The sequence below is a fragment of the Procambarus clarkii genome, chromosome 91 (genome assembly GCF_040958095.1).
Source record: "Procambarus clarkii isolate CNS0578487 chromosome 91, FALCON_Pclarkii_2.0, whole genome shotgun sequence".
Taxonomy (NCBI): Eukaryota; Metazoa; Arthropoda; class Malacostraca; order Decapoda; family Cambaridae; genus Procambarus; species Procambarus clarkii.
Genome location: NC_091240.1, coordinates 12,509,318 through 12,526,963, shown reverse-complemented (window position 1 = coordinate 12,526,963; position 17,646 = coordinate 12,509,318). Strand labels below are relative to the sequence as shown.

The window sequence follows — 17,646 nt, the reverse complement described above, 5'->3', positions numbered from 1 at the left end:
CTTACGAACAGCGCAGACGTAACCCCAAGACCGAAAGCAAGCCGAAGCGGCTCCGCCAGGGCCGCACGAAATGAGGCGACAGTATGCGGCAAGATGACGGCCCCGAAACCCCCACCAGAAAAGCCAAGCAGACACCACCAAAGCAGATATCTAAGAAGGGACAGGGACAGAAGGAAAAGGAAGATCGGCCAAAATACCTCATACCGCTGCCAAGAAGAAGTACGCAGGTGGGACACCAACAAAGAAGTCAACTGATCAAAGGTGAGAGACTCAAGGCAGAACCTAACCAGTCCCATCAAGGATCATCCGAGCCTAGGAAGAGGCAGAGCCGCTGGAAGATCTCGGGTGTGACCACCGAGGAAGCAGAGCCGGAACCCAAGCCGGCAAGGAAGGAGATGGAACATCTGCCTAACAGAAAAACTCCCCAACACGAGCGAGATCGCCAGATCGGAAACTACAGGTCCGACGCGAGATTCCAGAGAAGGAACACCGTGAGACCCTGAAAATGCCAACAGGCAGGGCAAGCCAGGAAAACAGGAACCCAAACCTGGCAACAGGAAGGCCAAAAGGCACAAACAAAACACACAACAGTGTGTAGGAGAAAACAAGAAAAAGACCAGAAGAACAGCACCAGCGGCCAGGGACAAGAGTGAAGCAAGATAATGATGAACGAAGAAGGCATGCAGCAAAACGGGAACGAAAGGGACAAGACCAACTCACAAAGTCGTTGGCCATGTCCCAACAAACCAAACTGAAGAAGGTGCAAAGGGTTGCCACCAGACTAGTACCCGAACCAAGGGGTATGAGCAATGAAGACAAGCCAACGCACACAAGTACACACGCACCATGCGACACAGGTTTTCTAGATAGAAAACTATCACCTGAGGACCACATAAAGAATATTGTGCGAGGAGCCTATGCCACGCTTTCTAACTTCAGAATTGCTTTTAAATACATGGATGGTGATATACTAAAGAAATTGTTCACAACTTTTGTTAGGCCAAAGCTAGAATATGCAGCGGTTGTGTGGTGCCCATATCTTAAGAAGCACATCAACAAACTGGAAAAGGTGCAAAGACATGCTACTAAGTGGCTCCCAGAACTGAAGGGCAAGAGCTACAAGGAGAGGTTAGAGGCATTAAATATCCCAAAACTAGAAGACAGAAGAAAAAGAGGTGATATGATCACTACATACAAAATAGTAACAAGAATTGATAAAATCGATAGGGAAGATTTCCTGAGACCTGGAACTTTAAGAACAAGAGGTCATAGATATAAACTAGCTAAACACAGATGCCGAAGAAATATAAGAAAATTCACTTTCGCAAACAGAGTGGTAGACAGTTGGAACAAGTTAGGGGAGAAGGTGGTGGAGGCCAAGACCGTCAGTCGTTTCAAAGGGACACCACGAGCATAGCTCTCATCCTGTAACTACACTTAGGTAATCACACTTAGGTAATTACTAGCATCAGCCAAAGAACTGATGGTGGATAGCCGGCGCGGTAGGTCTGGGGCTTCCCTTTCCCCCTCCCGGGGAGGGGGGGGGGGGGGGAGCTGCACAGACAGTGGCGCGGTGACGTGTGACGTCATGATCGTTTGCTCGTTTCTTTTAGGGAAGTTCTATCCACTTGTTCGGCTTGTGGTAGCAATTTTCACCAAAATAGGGGTTTGTTTTGGGACGCTTACCTTTCTGGGTGCCTGACCCGGTCGATGGCAAACATAGAATGTTTCTAACCACACGGGGGGTTTCCATAGGCCATTGCTCCCCATGCCTCCCTGAGGGGACCAGGTTCTGGCTCGTAGTCCCTGGTAGACCCATAGAACTCCATACACATGACTGATGCCAAAGTCTGACATTAGCCTATCAGCCTGGACAAGCTCCGGGGAGCTGAAGGGGCTTTCCCCAGAAAGGGCTTTAAAGAAATACTGATGGAGGTTTATCTTTACCTTCAGTAAGACCACTGTCTCCATCTTTCCCAGTAGGTACTCCTATGTGTTGTTCTGTATCAGTGGATACAAGATCTCCATAGTAAAGAGCCAGAGCTAGTTGTAAAAGTCTTAAAAACATGGGTAGCTGCATATCTGAAAGGCTGAAGTGAAGCTGTGGGCAGAATACATCATAGCGAGTGCACAGTGGCTGGATGGAGTTGACGGTTTCAAACCGACGAACAACCCTGCATGACAGTGAACATCGGTACATCAATGGTTCCTGCAAAATATAATATTTCTTATTTCAGTAACTCACAAGACATTGGTTGAAATAAGCTACATACTGACCTGTATATATTGCATTAGTCTAAGATTTGATATTCAATGCACTAAATATTTACAGTGCATGATTTTTTATTTTTTTTTTTTACACAAGTGGATAAAGAAACAAATGTGAAATAAATTGTTCAACAAAACATATGAATATACTGTATATGAAAATTCACTTTTGTAAACAGAGTGGTAGACGATTGGAACAAGTTAAGTGAGAAGGTGGTGGAGGCCAAGACCGTCAGTAATTTCAAAGCATTATATGACAAAGAGTGCTGGGAAGACGGGACACCACAAGCGTAGCTCTCATCCTGTAACTACACTTAGGTAATTACACACACACACACACACACACACACACACACACACACACACACACACACACACACACACACACGCACACGCACACGCACACGCACACGCACACGCACACGCACGCACACACACACTGTATATATATTTTTTTATCTTTTTTTTTCAGCTATACCTGGTAGTTTTCTATCTTGCCCGATGCATTCCTTTTGTCTAAGCAAACTGTTAAGTCGGTTAAGGTTGCAAGGTTGCGCAGTATGAGATCTTCTGCTGTTAAATCTGAAAAGTCACAGTTAGATGAATTAATAAATATCCTATAGGAAGAGGGCATAAAAATCGAAGATAAAAATGTTTAATGATTATTAGTTTTTATTTGATACTAGAACTATGTTTTTACACTCATCTGCTGTCTTTATCATTTTTTTAAATATTGCTAGAAATACTATAAAAAACCAGCGTTGAATGTAATGAAACACCATTTTCTGGGTGAGCCCCGGAGGCTCCCTGGAGCTTATCGGGCTAATATATGTTATATTAGATCGGGACATTAGCTAAGGAGTTCAGACCTACCAGGGACCAGCGCCAGAACCTGGCCCCTTCAGAGAGGTTTCAGGGAGCAATGGCCCTGGAAAACCCCTTTGTGGTTGGGGTTTTCCTTATCTGCCATCGACCGGGGTTAGGCACCCAGAAAGGTAGGCATAAAAAAACAAACCCAATATGGTAAAAAACTAAAACAAAAAAATGAACAGAGAGGTAGAAACTCCCTACAATCACAAGGAAACAAGGAAACAAGCAAACATTTCACTTTACTGCCACGCCGATCGTCCGCGCAGCCCTCCCTGTCCCGAGAGGGGGAGGGAGGAGCCCCGGACCTACCACGCCGGCTGCCAAGCTTCAGTTCGGAAGCTAAGCTTCAACCAACGTGAAAAAACCGCCGACCGGTGGGAGGGAGGGTTGCCAGGGAGCCTCCGGGGCTCACCCAGAAAATAGCGTTTCATTACATTCAACGCTGGTTTTCTGTAGGGAGTCCCTAAGGCTCCCTGGAGCTTCATACCCAAAGAGAAGGAAAAGAAAGGGCCAACCCGGGAGGCGGCCGCCACAAACTCTGCAACGCAAAGTTTCCTAGGCGGCAAACACCGCCTAGGAAACTGAGGCCAGAGAAGCATCTATCCCGGTTGACATTAGCTTCCGAACTGAAGCTTGGCAGTCGGCGCGGTAGGTCCGGGGCTCCTCCCTCCCCCTCTCGGGGCGGGGAGGGCTGCGGGGACGATCGGCGCGGCAGTAAAGTGAGATGTTTGCTTGTTTCCTTGTGATTGTCGGGAGTTTCTACCTCTCTGTTCAGTTTTTTGTTTTAGTTTTTTACCATGTGGGGTTTGTTTTGTTATGCCTACCTTTCTGGGTGCCTAACCCCGGTCGATGGCAGATAAGGAAAACCCCAACCACAAAGGGATTTTCCAGGGCCATTGCTCCCTGAAACCTCTCTAAAGGGGCCAGGTTCTGGCGCTGGTCCCTGGTAGGTCTGAATTCCTTAGCTAATGTCCTGGTCTAATATAACATACATTAGCCCGATAAGCTCCATGGAGCCGTAGGGGCTCCCCACAGAAAATACACTAGGTTCCCTGTCAAATATATAAGCCCTTCTCCCTCCCCTCCCTGTCATGTATACTAACTCCTCAGTCTGTGTGTCTGTGTATATTTATAAAGTCCAGTTGCTGTACTTTGGCTTGTTAGGCACAGTACAAATAACATATATTTTCAAATGCCAAATTATACAAAAGTAAATTAGTTTGTAAAGGTGTCCAGGGAATGCATAACTTTCAGCTTTATACATGAAGTATTGCTCTCAAAGTGCACTCCTCCCTGGCACTTCTCACCTCGGTCCTTCAGGCACCAAACATATCACAGCAGTATTTAGAACCAGCTCCTTCAAAGCATGAACATAAATTAAAACATCCATTACTCACCTATAAATGCTGGAGTCCAGTTACCATCAACAGATCGAAACTCCAGAGTCTTAACGTTGATTGATAAAACGATGTCATCTTCAACATATTTCAAGATAACATTGTTGCAAATAATGCAAACATTGTTTATTATTCTGTTGATAAGACCCTGGACATAACTGGTTGGAACTTCCAGATCTTGCCTGAAAAATATAGGCTTTGCATAACTATCACAATAAGAAAAACCAGCGTTGAATGTAATGAAACGCCATTTTCTGGGTGAGACCCGGAGGCTCCCCGGAGCTATACCAGGCTGATGTGTATATATTAGACCATGGCAACAGTCAATCTTAGGAGTTCTAAGCCTACCGGGGACCAGAGCCAGAACCTGGCCCCCTCAAGAGAGCCACGAGGAGCAATGGCCTAAAGACACCCCCGTGTAATTGGAAGCAGTCTTTGTCTGCCGTCTACCAGGTCAGGCACCCAGAAAGGTAGGAATTCCAAGACAAACTACTGCTGATCAAATAAATTGCAAACCGAAAGCCGAACTAGCAACAGAACTCCCCAATCAAAACCAAGGAAACAAGTATGACGTCAACGCAAATGCCGCGCATCCGTCTGTGCAACCACCCCCACTCCCCGGGAGGGGGCAGGGGGGTCCCAGGCCTCCACGCCGGCAACTCTCCTCAGTTCAGAGGGTATCAAAAAATGCGAAAAAACCCCGACCGGAGGGAGAGAGGGATGCCAGGGAGCCTCCGGGTCTCACCCAGAAAATGGCATTTCATTACATTCAATGCTGGTTTTCTGTGGAGAGCCTATTCGGCTCCCCGGAGCTACCTAACCAAAGACAAAGAAAAAGAGGGACTTACCCAGAAGGCGGTCGTCACTCGCTCCTCAACTCTAAGTCGAGTCAAATGGCTGCAACCTGCGACCCAAGGCTACATATGCCCAAGAAGGCCCAGGAACATAAACGAGATACCATGCAGCCAGGAACCTGTTTGACCTCCATAAGCCCCATGCCCAAATGTCAGGTCAGGACAAATTCCCCAAAACAGCAGCCAAAGCCGCGAACTTACGAACGTCGTGGACACTGGGATAGACCGCAGGCTGGCTGGACCGAATAATCCTGCAGACGACCTGGGAGAACCGCACCTTGGAACAGGGAAGAAGGGAAATAGGGTCCACCCAAAGCGTGTCCCCTGCCATAGAGGCTGTGGCACGTAGATACCAGCGAAGAACCGCAACTGGACACAAAACATGATGCACCCCCGGCCGAACCAATCGAGCATCAACAACCCAAGGACCCCTTCGGATAGCAGCAGACTGAGTCTTCACCATAAAAGGAGGAGAAGGCTGCAAACGAACGAAACGACCACCAGGACCGAAAGAGCAGAAACCCCTGCGGCGAAGGAGAGCATGAAGCTCCCCGACACACCCCCAGAGGCCAAAAAAAAACTGGAAGACTCCTCGACCATGCCAATGCGAAAAGGTCCACCTCTAGGTGCCCGTACGTCCGGCTAAGCCAACTGAACAAGTCGGCGTCGACCGTCCATTCCGGGTAATGAAAACCGAGGGAATAAACCGAGACAGGCCATCCATCAGGACGTTTGACACCCCCTGAACATGAACCACCAGGAAAGCCAAACTCTGAGAACTCAGCAGACGAGTCACTCGAAGCGACCAGACCCAAAGAACCAAGGACTGTATCAAACCCCCGCGGTTCAGGCAATGAACCACTGGGGAGCAGTCCAAATGGAGTCGGATCGTTGCTCCTCGAGCGACCCAAATCCTCTGAAGTGAATGCCACACCACTGCAAACTCCCGTGCCATGCTGTGAGCTCAACGGAAGGACGGACCCCACCGACCCTGATGGGGTCCCTGGTGAGCACTTGTAACAAAACCCCAGCCGAGAGACGAGGCATCAGTGAACACATCGAGTGACGGCTCGGGGAGGCGCCACGGCACAGAACCCCAAAAAACCCACAGAGAAAGCCGGCGACGCAGCAGCCAACACAAGGCTCCCGGGATCCAAACCAATCGATCGTGAGAGAAGCAGAAGGAACGACCCTGAAGAAATCAGAACATTCGCCGAAGCCGGATCTGACCCGATGGGTAGAACAGCACGGCGAAGTTCAGGCTCCCAGACAGCCACTCAATACCAACGTGTGACCCGGGTGCCTTCCAAAAACAGCCGGAGGCGGGACGGCAGCTGCAACAGCATCGCAGGAAGGAGAGTCCCACACCAGACCCAGCTAAGTCCGAACCTGAGAAGGAACCAAAAGGGACTTCCTCCAATTCACCATGAACCCGGACCCAGCGAGCTGGGAAAGTACCATATCCCTGGAGAGAAGACACACGAACTGGCTGGGAGCCCACACCAGCCAGTCGTTGAGGTAAGCCAGACTCTGAACCCCTAACAGAAGCAAACAGGTCACCACAACCCGGTAAGATATGTGAACACTCGAGGTGCCAGATTCAAGCCGAATAAAAGGCAATGAAAGCGGTAAGCTTGTCGCCCCATGACAAAACCAAGCCAGTCACTGAACCCTAGATGAATCGGGACGCGTACAATAAAATTATAAAACCAAAACACATCCCGGAAGACCCGAGACACCATCCAGGCACCCGGTGCCAAAAGCAGCCGGACCTGAGACAGAGCGGTCATCCGAAAGGAGGGGCAAAAGTCCCAGGGATTCAGACTAGACAAGTCCAATATGAATCACAGATCCGCACAGTCCCGTTTTGGAACTGAAAACAGGTGAAACCCACCTGAGGGACGTTGTTGTTTCGACCACACCAAAGCAAACCCACCCCCGGATGACCTGACATAGCACAGGAGAAAAGGCTTGCCCTGCCAGCCCTGATCCCCCGCAAGGAGGAGGAGCAACCCAACGCTACCACAGGTCGGAGGAAACGACCCGAAATGCGCACGAATCGTGGGACCGGGCGAGAGCAAACAGCGCGAGCCTCCCCCTCCCCCTATTGCCCCGTCAACAGGTCAACCCGACAAAAGGGCCGACAACCCCTATGAGAGCCCAACCGACACTAAGAGTGATCACTGCTCCGACCAGAACGCCGACGGCTCCAGAGGAGGTGCCGGCCCCAAATCTGACACTACTGGCTTACGACGACCGAAGGAACCCCGAGACCTGGCACGACCCTTCTGGGCAGGACCTCCATGGCCCCCCCCAGAGAACCTACAAGTCTGACAAAGGCCGTCACAGGACAAAGTTGCCTGCAGAAAAAGCACCATCGCAGACTATGCAAACAGCAACGGACAAAAAGGTGATGAAAATCTAAGAGCCAGGGCCCAAGACGGTTCTAAAATTTTGATTAGCACCGCCTGTCAGCACGCGAGGTGAGAAGCAAAGAACAGACGCCGCCTCCCCCAGAAACAGCACAAACAACTTCACCAGAGCAGCCGGCGCTCGAGCTGCCGAAGCCCAGGCAGGGTACCGCAAACCAGCGCCCAAGTCTACCAAACAAACTTCTATAAGCTGAACCCCCCGGGACGTGTCCACTCACGGGGGCCAAGCCGGGAGTACCACCAACAGAAGGAATCGAAATAAAAACACCTAGAACAGTAAAGGGGGACCAGAAAGGCAGACCCCCCCACCAGGCAAAAACAAAAACAAAAGAAAAACCCTGCAAGAGGACAACGTACCCAGGGAGAACAGCCAGCCGTTGTTATTGGTGAAAAGTAGCTGTGTGGTACCCCGCGCCCCTACCAGTGACGAAAACTATCACCTACCCAGAGACAAACCAGGGCAACAAAACCCCAGCCGACTCCAAGGGCAGGCCAGTACCGAGCTGTAAAGGACACAGCAGAGGAAGAACCCAAGGTAACTTGTGGAAGGTGGCCCCAAGCCCCAAGGGCAGTACTTACAGGGCACCTAGGGAAGATAGCCCTAGGCGCATGCAGCCCAAGTACCATGGAATCTCACTCCTGGCTCACACCCCACTGGTAGAGACAGTCCACACCACAAGGCACAGAACTGAAACAAAAACCGAAGCCAGAGGCACTCGACCGGCCAGTAATTCCATCAGCCAAGAACTGCCAGATGGATCGTCGGCGTGGAGGGTCTGGAGCTCCCCCTTCCCCCTCCCGGGGAGGGGGGGGGGTTGCGCAGATGGTGGCACGGTGACGTGGTGATGTCATGCTAGTTTGATAATTTTGTTTGGGGAGTTCTGCTCACTCGTTTGGCAATATTTTCACCTGAACAGGGGTTTGTTTTGGGGTGCCTACCTTTCTGGGTGCCTGTCCCGGTCGATGGCAGACATAGAATGCTCCCAACCACAAGGGAGTTTCTATAGGCCATTGCTCCTCGTGCCTCTCTGAGGGGAGGCCAGGTTCTGGATCCTGGTCCCCGGTAGGCAAGAACTCCTAGCACTTTGACTGATGCCAAAAAGTTATACATATCCATTCAGCCTGGATAGCTCCGGGGAGCCGACGGGGCTCCCCCAGAAAAATATTTGTTATCTATATCTATGCTCCATTTGTTGGAGCTATGCTCCTATATCTATGGAGCATTTGTTATCTATGTTATCTATCTCCATTTGTTATCTATGCTCCATATATCATGACGCCCTAATCCATATGGATACCAAATTTAAATCCTTTTTCCAAAGCATTCTTGGTAGCCAAATAGTAGAACAATTTTGCAGTAAATTTGAACCAAGACCTTTCCAGTTCAGATGAGGTGATAATGGGTGGTGGAGAATGCATGAGCGGATGGAGAATGACGGGTAGTAAGCAGCGGATAATGGGCTGTGGGGAGCGGTTGTTGGGAGGTGGGCAGAGAATGATGGCCTGTTCAACAAGATCTAGTCTTAAAAATCTTTCAGATTTAAATGCCATCCCCTGTATGGCATTTAGCATTTTAATCAATTTCTAAATAACAACCTAAAATCATATATATATGATTATTGGCATTTATAATATGCAATAAGAAAACCAATCAAAATTTTAGCAATATATAGAAAAAAATGTAAAATCCTTGATAGTAAGGAAACTTTGAAAGATCAGAATGAATCCAATCCTAATTAGTTTGTTTCACTATGGTTCCACCATATGAGCAAACACAAAACCATAATGTTGAAATCTGTCACACCTTCTTTGCCTGCGTCTTATGTCTGCCGATTTTGGTCCAGCTCCACTTTGGCTGGATGAATCAGAGCTGGCTGCTTCTCCTCCCTTTAATTTGAGGATACATTCTGAAAGCAATGATAAATATATAATAATTAAGTATAGAATAATATACAAAAAATATAAGTGTTAGTGTTTTAAGAAATTTTGCTAGTGTCTAATATACCAATATAGGTTACTGATATAAATTGATTAGACATAGGAGAGGTATTCAGTTCTCAATTAGATTTCCTAAATATTAGGTAAATAAAGAAAATTACACTATGACAATACATTTATATTTATTAGTACAGTATATTACCTATATGTACAGTACTGTACATGTAATGTAAATGTATACAATTGCTTGTACCTACCAATAGTGTTAATGGTAATGACAATTGGTTCTGATGTGAGCTTGGTCCATGGAACATGAATCCTCAACTCGTGTATATGGCCGTTAACAAAAGAAAAGGGAAGTCGTAGTTCTTGCTCGAGCACATCAAGGCGTAAATCTAAGTTGTTGAAAACAGCATCCCCTCCCCACAATGATACCTAAAACCAATAAAAATAAAAACATTTGTTTATAATACACATTCATTTTAAGTTTATGAAATAAGCCAAGATTCTACAAAAACTCAAGCAGATAAAATGCAGTAATAATGGAAAAGCAATCAGATTGAAGAGTCAAATCTGGGGATACTCCTTTCAAGGAAATTGTTTTATAGTATCAAGACATGACATTGACTCATGGAAGAGATAAGTATTATGAATAGGAATAGTGTTGCTATATGCCTATACAGGTGCAAGAGGAAAGAATTTTTGTTATAATTAGTACTGTATAGTACTCTATTGAATCTTTTTTTATTAATTAAAATTTTCATGGTAAAATTCTGCTAAGTACTAACAAATGCAAATATATAATTCAGGCTGGTGGACCAAGCTATTATTAAAACAGCATAAAATAAACAACCAGCGTTGAATGTAATGAAACACCCTTTTCTGGGTGAGTTCTGGAGACTCCCTGGAGCTATCCATGCTGAATGGATACAATGTATGTATAACTTCCTGGCATCAGTCAAAGTACTAGGAGTTCTTGCCTACCGGGGACCACGAGCCAGAACCTGGCCCCCTCAGAGAGGCATGAGGAGCAATAGCCTATAGAAACCCCCTTGTGGTTGGGAGCATTCTATGTCTGCCATCGACCGGGATAGGCACCCAGAAAGGTAGGTGCCCTAAAACAAACCCCTATTCTGGTAAAAATATTGCTACCAAAAGCCGAACGAGTGGACAGAACTCCCCAAACAAAATTATTTAACTAGCATCCAGCACCCATCAGTCATACTCCCTTTTATAGTGCATACTCTTTGTTCTGAGTCTCAAAACCAACGAAGCCCCGCCTGACCCCGAACCCAGAGCGGTAAGGATCCGGATGCAGGTAGGAAAGGGGAGGAGACCAGACTAGACCACTACAGGGAAAAGACAAGGAGGAATGGAAGGAACCGAAGCAACCAATGCAACCAAGCCCCAAGGCCTATTGGCCCATACGAGGCAGCTCATATTTATTTATAGACAGTATGGTTTTCAATCTGGAAGATCCTGTGTAATTACCTAAGTGTAATTACCTAAGTGTAGTTACAGGATGAGAGCTACGCTCGTGGTGTCCCGTTTTCCCAGCACTCTTTGTCATATAACGCTTTGAAACTACTGACGGTCTTGGCCTCCACCACCTTCTTCCCTAACTTGTTCCAACCGTCTACCACTCTGTTTGCGAAAGTGAATTTTCTTATATTTCTTCGGCATCTGTACATGTATATCGAATTTACTGAGTTTCTATGATCAAGCCACAGAGATTTTACAGGAAAGAGATGGTTGGGTTGACTGCATCTATTTGGAGCTAAAAAGGCTTTCGACAGAGTTCCACATAAAAGGTTGTTCTGGAAACTAGAAAATATTGGAGGGGGTGACAGGTAAACTTCTAACATGGATGAAAAATTTTCTGACTGATAGAAAAATGAGGGCAGTAATCAGAGGCAATGTATTGGACTGGAGAAACGTCACAAGAGGAGTACAACAGGGTTCAGTGCTTGCACCAGTGATGTTCATTGTCTACATAAATGATCTAACAGATGGTATACAGAATTAAATGAACATGTTTGCTGATGATGCTAAGATAATAGGAAGGATAAGAAACTTAGATGATTGTCATACCCTTCAAGAAGACCTGGATAAAATAAGTACAGTATATGGAGCAACACTTGGCAAATAGAATTTAATGTGAATAAATGCCATGTTATGGAATGTGGAATGAAACATAGACCAAACACAACCTATAAATTATGTGAGAAATCTTTAAAGAATTCTGATAAAGAAAGAGATCTAGGGGTGGTTCTAGATAGCAAACTATCACCTGAGGGCCACATAAGGAACGTTGTGCGAGGAGCCTATGCTACACTTTCTAACTTCAGAATTGCTTTTAAATACATGGATGGGTTAATACTAAAGAAATTGTTCACAACTTTTGTTAGGCCAAAGCTAGAATATGCAGCGGTTGTGTGGTGCCCATATCTTAAGAAGCACATCTACAAACTGGAAAAGGTGCAAAGACATGCTACTAAGTGGCTCCTAGAACTGAAGGGTAAGAGCTACGAGGAGAGGTTAGAGGCATTAAATATGCCAAAACTAGAAGACAGAGGTGATATGATCACTACTTACAAAATAGTAAAAGGAATTGATAGGGAAGATTTCCTGAGACCTGGAACTTCAAGAACAAGAGGTCATAGATTTAAACTAACTAAACAAAGATGCCAAAGAAATATAAGAAAATTCACTTTCGCAAGCAGAGTGGTAGACGGTTGGAGCAAGTTAAGTGTACTTTACTCATCCTGTAACTCCACTTAGGTAATTACACATCTAGTAAGCAGTCAGTATCAGCTGTCTAACTCCTAGGTACCTATTTACCAGATCTAGCCGAGGCCAGCTGCTACACGGCAGCATACAATACTGTATAGACCAAGTTAAGGTAATTATCAGGAGAAAAAACAAAGAGAATCATCCGGAGAAAGAACCAAGACTGAATTTTTAGAATACTGTACAGATAAAATAAGTCTAAAACTGGCTTGCTGTGACCCAAGAATATTTTCTGAGCAAACTATACCCCTCCCTATTACTTTATAATCACCACTCAATAAATTTTAATATCGTAAAGAAAAACATTTCACAATCAAATGCAATTTAGAGTTGTGACATACCTGAGAATCCTCCGGTTTGAGATTTTTGATGTATTTATCCACATAACTGAGGATAATGGGTGTGATGTATGACTCTATGCGCAGCATCCTCTCACAAATTTAACCATTTGGTATCTGAAATTATTGAAAACATTACAATAAAGTACCAAATAATCAGAAAAAAAAAAAAAAAAAAAAATTATATATATATATATATATATATATATATATATATATATATATATATATATATATATATATATATATATATATATATATATATATATATATATATATATATATATATATATATATATATATATATATATATATATATATATATATATATATATATATATATATATATATATATATATATATATATATATATATAAATAAATAAACATACAGACATACAACGATGCACAGGCAACTTTTGTGTATTGTGTATTTGTAGCAACACTGTGCTACAGTATTTGTTTGGTGTCTCCATGCAAACAAAACCTTACATCTGTACAGTACTAAAATTACAGATGATAAACTGAAACCTTAGCATACAATTACTGTACCATAAAATGAAACATGGTTATATCTCCATAACCATTTGAGATACATTTTTTTTTATCAAACTGTCTACAAATAAAACACTGCAGTGCAATTTCCTGTAATCTAATTCTGAAAATAGGAAAAGAAATCTAGTCTTACGCCTAATTTACCTGAGGACCATAATCTCCCTAGCAGCCTCAGTAAGGACAGGAAGCCAGTGGCTTGTCAAAGATGCCACCATTGTTCCTGATGAGTTTTCCTGCTGGATTTTGAACTGCAGTAATGTCTTGGCATTTATAGTTTCAGCAGGCAGCCAGCTCTATAAATGATGTTATTTATAGAACGAAACGCTTTGCATAATAGTGGCTTTAGGCATTGTATGTACTAGCTCTATCTATTAACCCAACAAACTTTGTAAAATCTCTTTATGTATGTACCTTACCTAAAAAAACATTTATTTATTTATTTATTTATATGTTCTTCACTGTACTAAGTAAAATAAGAACATCCACTTTCCTCTCTAGCCACAAGCAGGTTTTTCTAATAACTGCCTTATTATCCATGGTTACCTTGAGGTTACCTTGAGGTGCTTCCGGGGCTTAGCGTCCCCGCGGCCCGGTCGTCGGCCAGGACATGGTATAGATGTTCCTTCCAGCCTTGTCTGGCACACCCATACTACTCTTGCTGCACGACATGACCACGCAGATAACGATGTAGTGATACCTCCAGAAATGATTGATGAAAACTACTTTATGATGAACAGACAACCCAGATTTCACAACAACCTTCCCCTGGAATTAGTACTTATATTTTTTGGGGGGAATGCAATTTCTGAGAGAAAATCCATTCACACAGGTTTTGTTCGTTGCTAAGAGGAAACCATAATACATACGGAGGTTCAAATTTGAGAAGGTTCACTGTACAGGACAAATTCTACACCTCACTGTGTTAAGGAGAGGCATTATAGATTTCTTAATTGATATATTTAAATCAATAGTTGCAAGTACAATGGGTTATTACAATTTTGCTGTGTGAATAGGACATTTCTCATCAAGCCAATAACACATTGTTTATAATATTTCTTCAGTTATCACAATATTTAAGGACTACAGTCCTTACAGTACAGTGCAGTGTGGTATATATAAAAAAAAAAAAAAAAAAAAAAAAATAGTAGTTAGTAAACAGTTGATTGACAGTTGAGAGGCGGGCCGAAAGAGCAAAGCTCAACCCCCGTAAAAACACAACTAGTAAACACAGTAGTGTACAGCCAGTTTTTAGGCCTACACTGAAGTATTGCCAATTTTGGACCTCGTATACAGTCAGTTTCAGGCTTTCACTGGAGTATAGCAGTTTATTACCTACACTTTATTATATTCAGTTCGCTCAAGAATATTATAAACATACAAAAAAAAAAAATAAAAAATAAAATGTTTATTTAGGTAAGGTACATACATACATGAAATTTTTTACAAAGATTGGTGGACTTATAGAGCTAGTACATACAATGCCTAAAGCCACTATTACGCAAAGCGTTTCGGGCATGAAAAACTTAAATGACTAAAGCTTAATACTAATTGAGGATAAAGAGTAAAATGAAAACAAGAAATGAAAACATGGCTGAAAAAGCAGCACAAATACAATTCTGTCGACAAACAGCGCTCTTTAAAAAAACAGACATTGGTTGACAATAGAGGGGTAAGGTAGGTTACAGGGAATTTATTAGGTAGTGTTTAGTTTTTATCTTAAACTGGTTGAGAGAGGTACAGTCTTTAACATGGTTGGGAAGGTCATTCCACATTCTGGGCCCCTTGATTTGTAGAGCATTTCTAGTTTGATTAAGTCGTACTCTTGGAATATCAAAACTGTATTTATTTCTGGTGTGGTGCTCATGGGTTCTGTTACAACCTTCTATGAAGCTTTTAAGGTCAGAACTGACATTACAGTTCAGCGTTTTATATATGTATAATACACATGAGAGAATGTGCAGTGACTTAATGTCTAACATATTCAGAGATTTGAGTAGGGGTACCGAGTGATGTCTGGGGCCAGAGTTGGCAGGTGGTGGTGAGGCAGGTGGCACTAGCCAGTGACCAGGAGGGTGGCGGGGGTAAATACGGTGGTCATGGTAGAGTGTTGTGGTGGTGGTGGCCTGTGTTTACCTCCGACCCTCACTTGTTATGGCGACGTCACCACCCTCACGCTCCACGCTCCTCACTCACCATGCTCACCACACTCCTCACCCCCACGCTCACCACACTCCTCATCCCCATACTCACCACGCTCCTCACTCCCACACTCACCACGCTCCTCACCCCCACGCTCACCATGCTCCTCACCCCCACACTCACCACGCTCCTCACCCCCATATTCACCACGCTCCTCACTCCCACACTCACCACGCTCCTCACCCCCACACTCACCACGCTCCTCACCCCCATACCCACCACGCTCCTCACTCCCACACTCACCATGCTCTTCACCCCCACACTCACCACGCTCCTCACCCCCATACTCACCACGCTCCTCACTCCCACACTCATCACGCTCCTCACCCCCACACTCACCATGCTCCTCACCCCCACACTCACCACGCTTCTCACCCCCATTCTCACCACGCTCCTCACTCCCACACTCATCACGCTCCTCACCCCCGCACTCACCATGCTCCTCACCCCCACACTCACCATGCTCCTCACCCCCACACTCACCACACTCCTAACCCCCACACTCACCACGCTCCTCACCCCCACACTCACCATGCTCCTGACCCTCACACTTACCATGCTCCTCACCCCCACACTCGCCATGCTCCTCACCATGCTCACCATGCTCCTCACCCCCACCACGCTCCTGACCCTCACACTTACCATGCTCCTCACCCCCCACGCTCACCATGCTCCTCACCCCCACTCACCACGCTCCTGACCCTCACACTTACCATGCTCCTCACCCCCACGCTCACCATGCTCCTCACCCCCACGCTCACCACGCTCCTCACCCCCACACTCACCACGCTCCTCACCCCCACGCTCACCACGCTCCTCACCCCCACACTCACCACGCTCCTCACCCCTACACCACGCTCGATCCTCACCACCCATACTCACCACGCTCCTCACCCCCATACTCACCATGCTCCTCACCCTCACACTTGCCATACTCCTCACCCCCCCCCCCCCACTTGTAACACCATAAAGGTGTTTAAGTTATTTATATTTTATTTTACATACGACACGAGTCAACCAGACAGGATATTTGAGGCGCCAGACTGTCGGTTTTTAGTGATTAAAAAGTCACACCTATAGAAGTGTGAATGACCAGAAGTTGACCAGGGGTCAGGTCGTGTGAATTGACCTTGCTTCTGCTAAGCTGATTATTGCAGACAGGTAGCTGGATGTATCCTTCAAACAAGTCGCTGTTTAACGGAGCACCGCCCTGCTCCTAATTGTCAAAACTCCATTGTCCCTCTTACAGTCATGTATCTTGTTGAATGTCCAGACTTCCTGGACAAGTGTATGTCTTGCTTTCCGACTGTCCCTTGCGGTCATTTGTCCCTTGATAGAATTCCTAGTGAATCGGATATTTTTGATATAGTTCGCCTTATGCATTTCTATTTTCATACTGGCATCCTTAGTGATATTTGGCACCCTCTGATTATTCCACATATTTGATGGTGCTACATAGCTTTCCCGGCTTGGTGCCTTCTTTTGATAATTACAAACAATACAAAAATACAAATACAATACAAATATTTATTCAGCTAAAGTACATACATACAAGGTGAAATACAAAAGTTGATGGATTTATAGATAGAGCTAGTACATACAATGCCTAAAGCTAATATTACGCAAAGCGTTCCGGGCAGGAAAAACACTAAGACTAAAACTTAATACTAACTTAGATTAAAGAAAACCTAGGAATTAGGACTTATCAAAGAAAATGATTTTTCCATATACAGTACTTGTATTTTAAACTCAATTTATAATACAGATTATAAATTAAAAAAAGTAAATTTTCAATAACTTGAAAATATTCTCTCTTTACGACAAATGTTCACTTGCCTGTTTACAAGAAGACTATTACCACTGGTAAAGTTATATGCTTTCAGATCATCAAACATATCTAGATTGAGGTCCATCCCTTTAGCCTAAGAGCAGGACAATTTATTTACATTCATATAAAAAATAATGGTTGTGAAAGGGAGGAAGGGGTGTTGGGCCAAATAAACTAG

The 17,646-nt window shown here is 44.8% G+C and overlaps 1 protein-coding gene across 1 annotated transcript in view; it reads right to left on the bottom strand.

Moving 5' to 3' along the window:
- Vps13B (vacuolar protein sorting 13B) overlaps positions 1–15,612 on the bottom strand; it is a 79,372-nt gene extending 63,760 nt beyond the window's left edge. The window contains exons 1-7 of the mRNA XM_045768163.2: positions 15,445–15,612; positions 12,891–13,004; positions 10,017–10,194; positions 9,626–9,728; positions 4,536–4,717; positions 2,747–2,850; positions 1,948–2,209 (exon numbers count right to left, since the gene is read on the bottom strand). Coding sequence (XP_045624119.2) covers positions 1,948–2,209; positions 2,747–2,850; positions 4,536–4,717; positions 9,626–9,728; positions 10,017–10,194; positions 12,891–12,977 — 916 coding nt within the window. The 5' untranslated portion in view covers positions 12,978–13,004; positions 15,445–15,612. The remainder of the gene's footprint in view (positions 1–1,947; positions 2,210–2,746; positions 2,851–4,535; positions 4,718–9,625; positions 9,729–10,016; positions 10,195–12,890; positions 13,005–15,444) is intronic.
- Between the last annotated feature and the right edge of the window lie 2,034 nt (positions 15,613–17,646).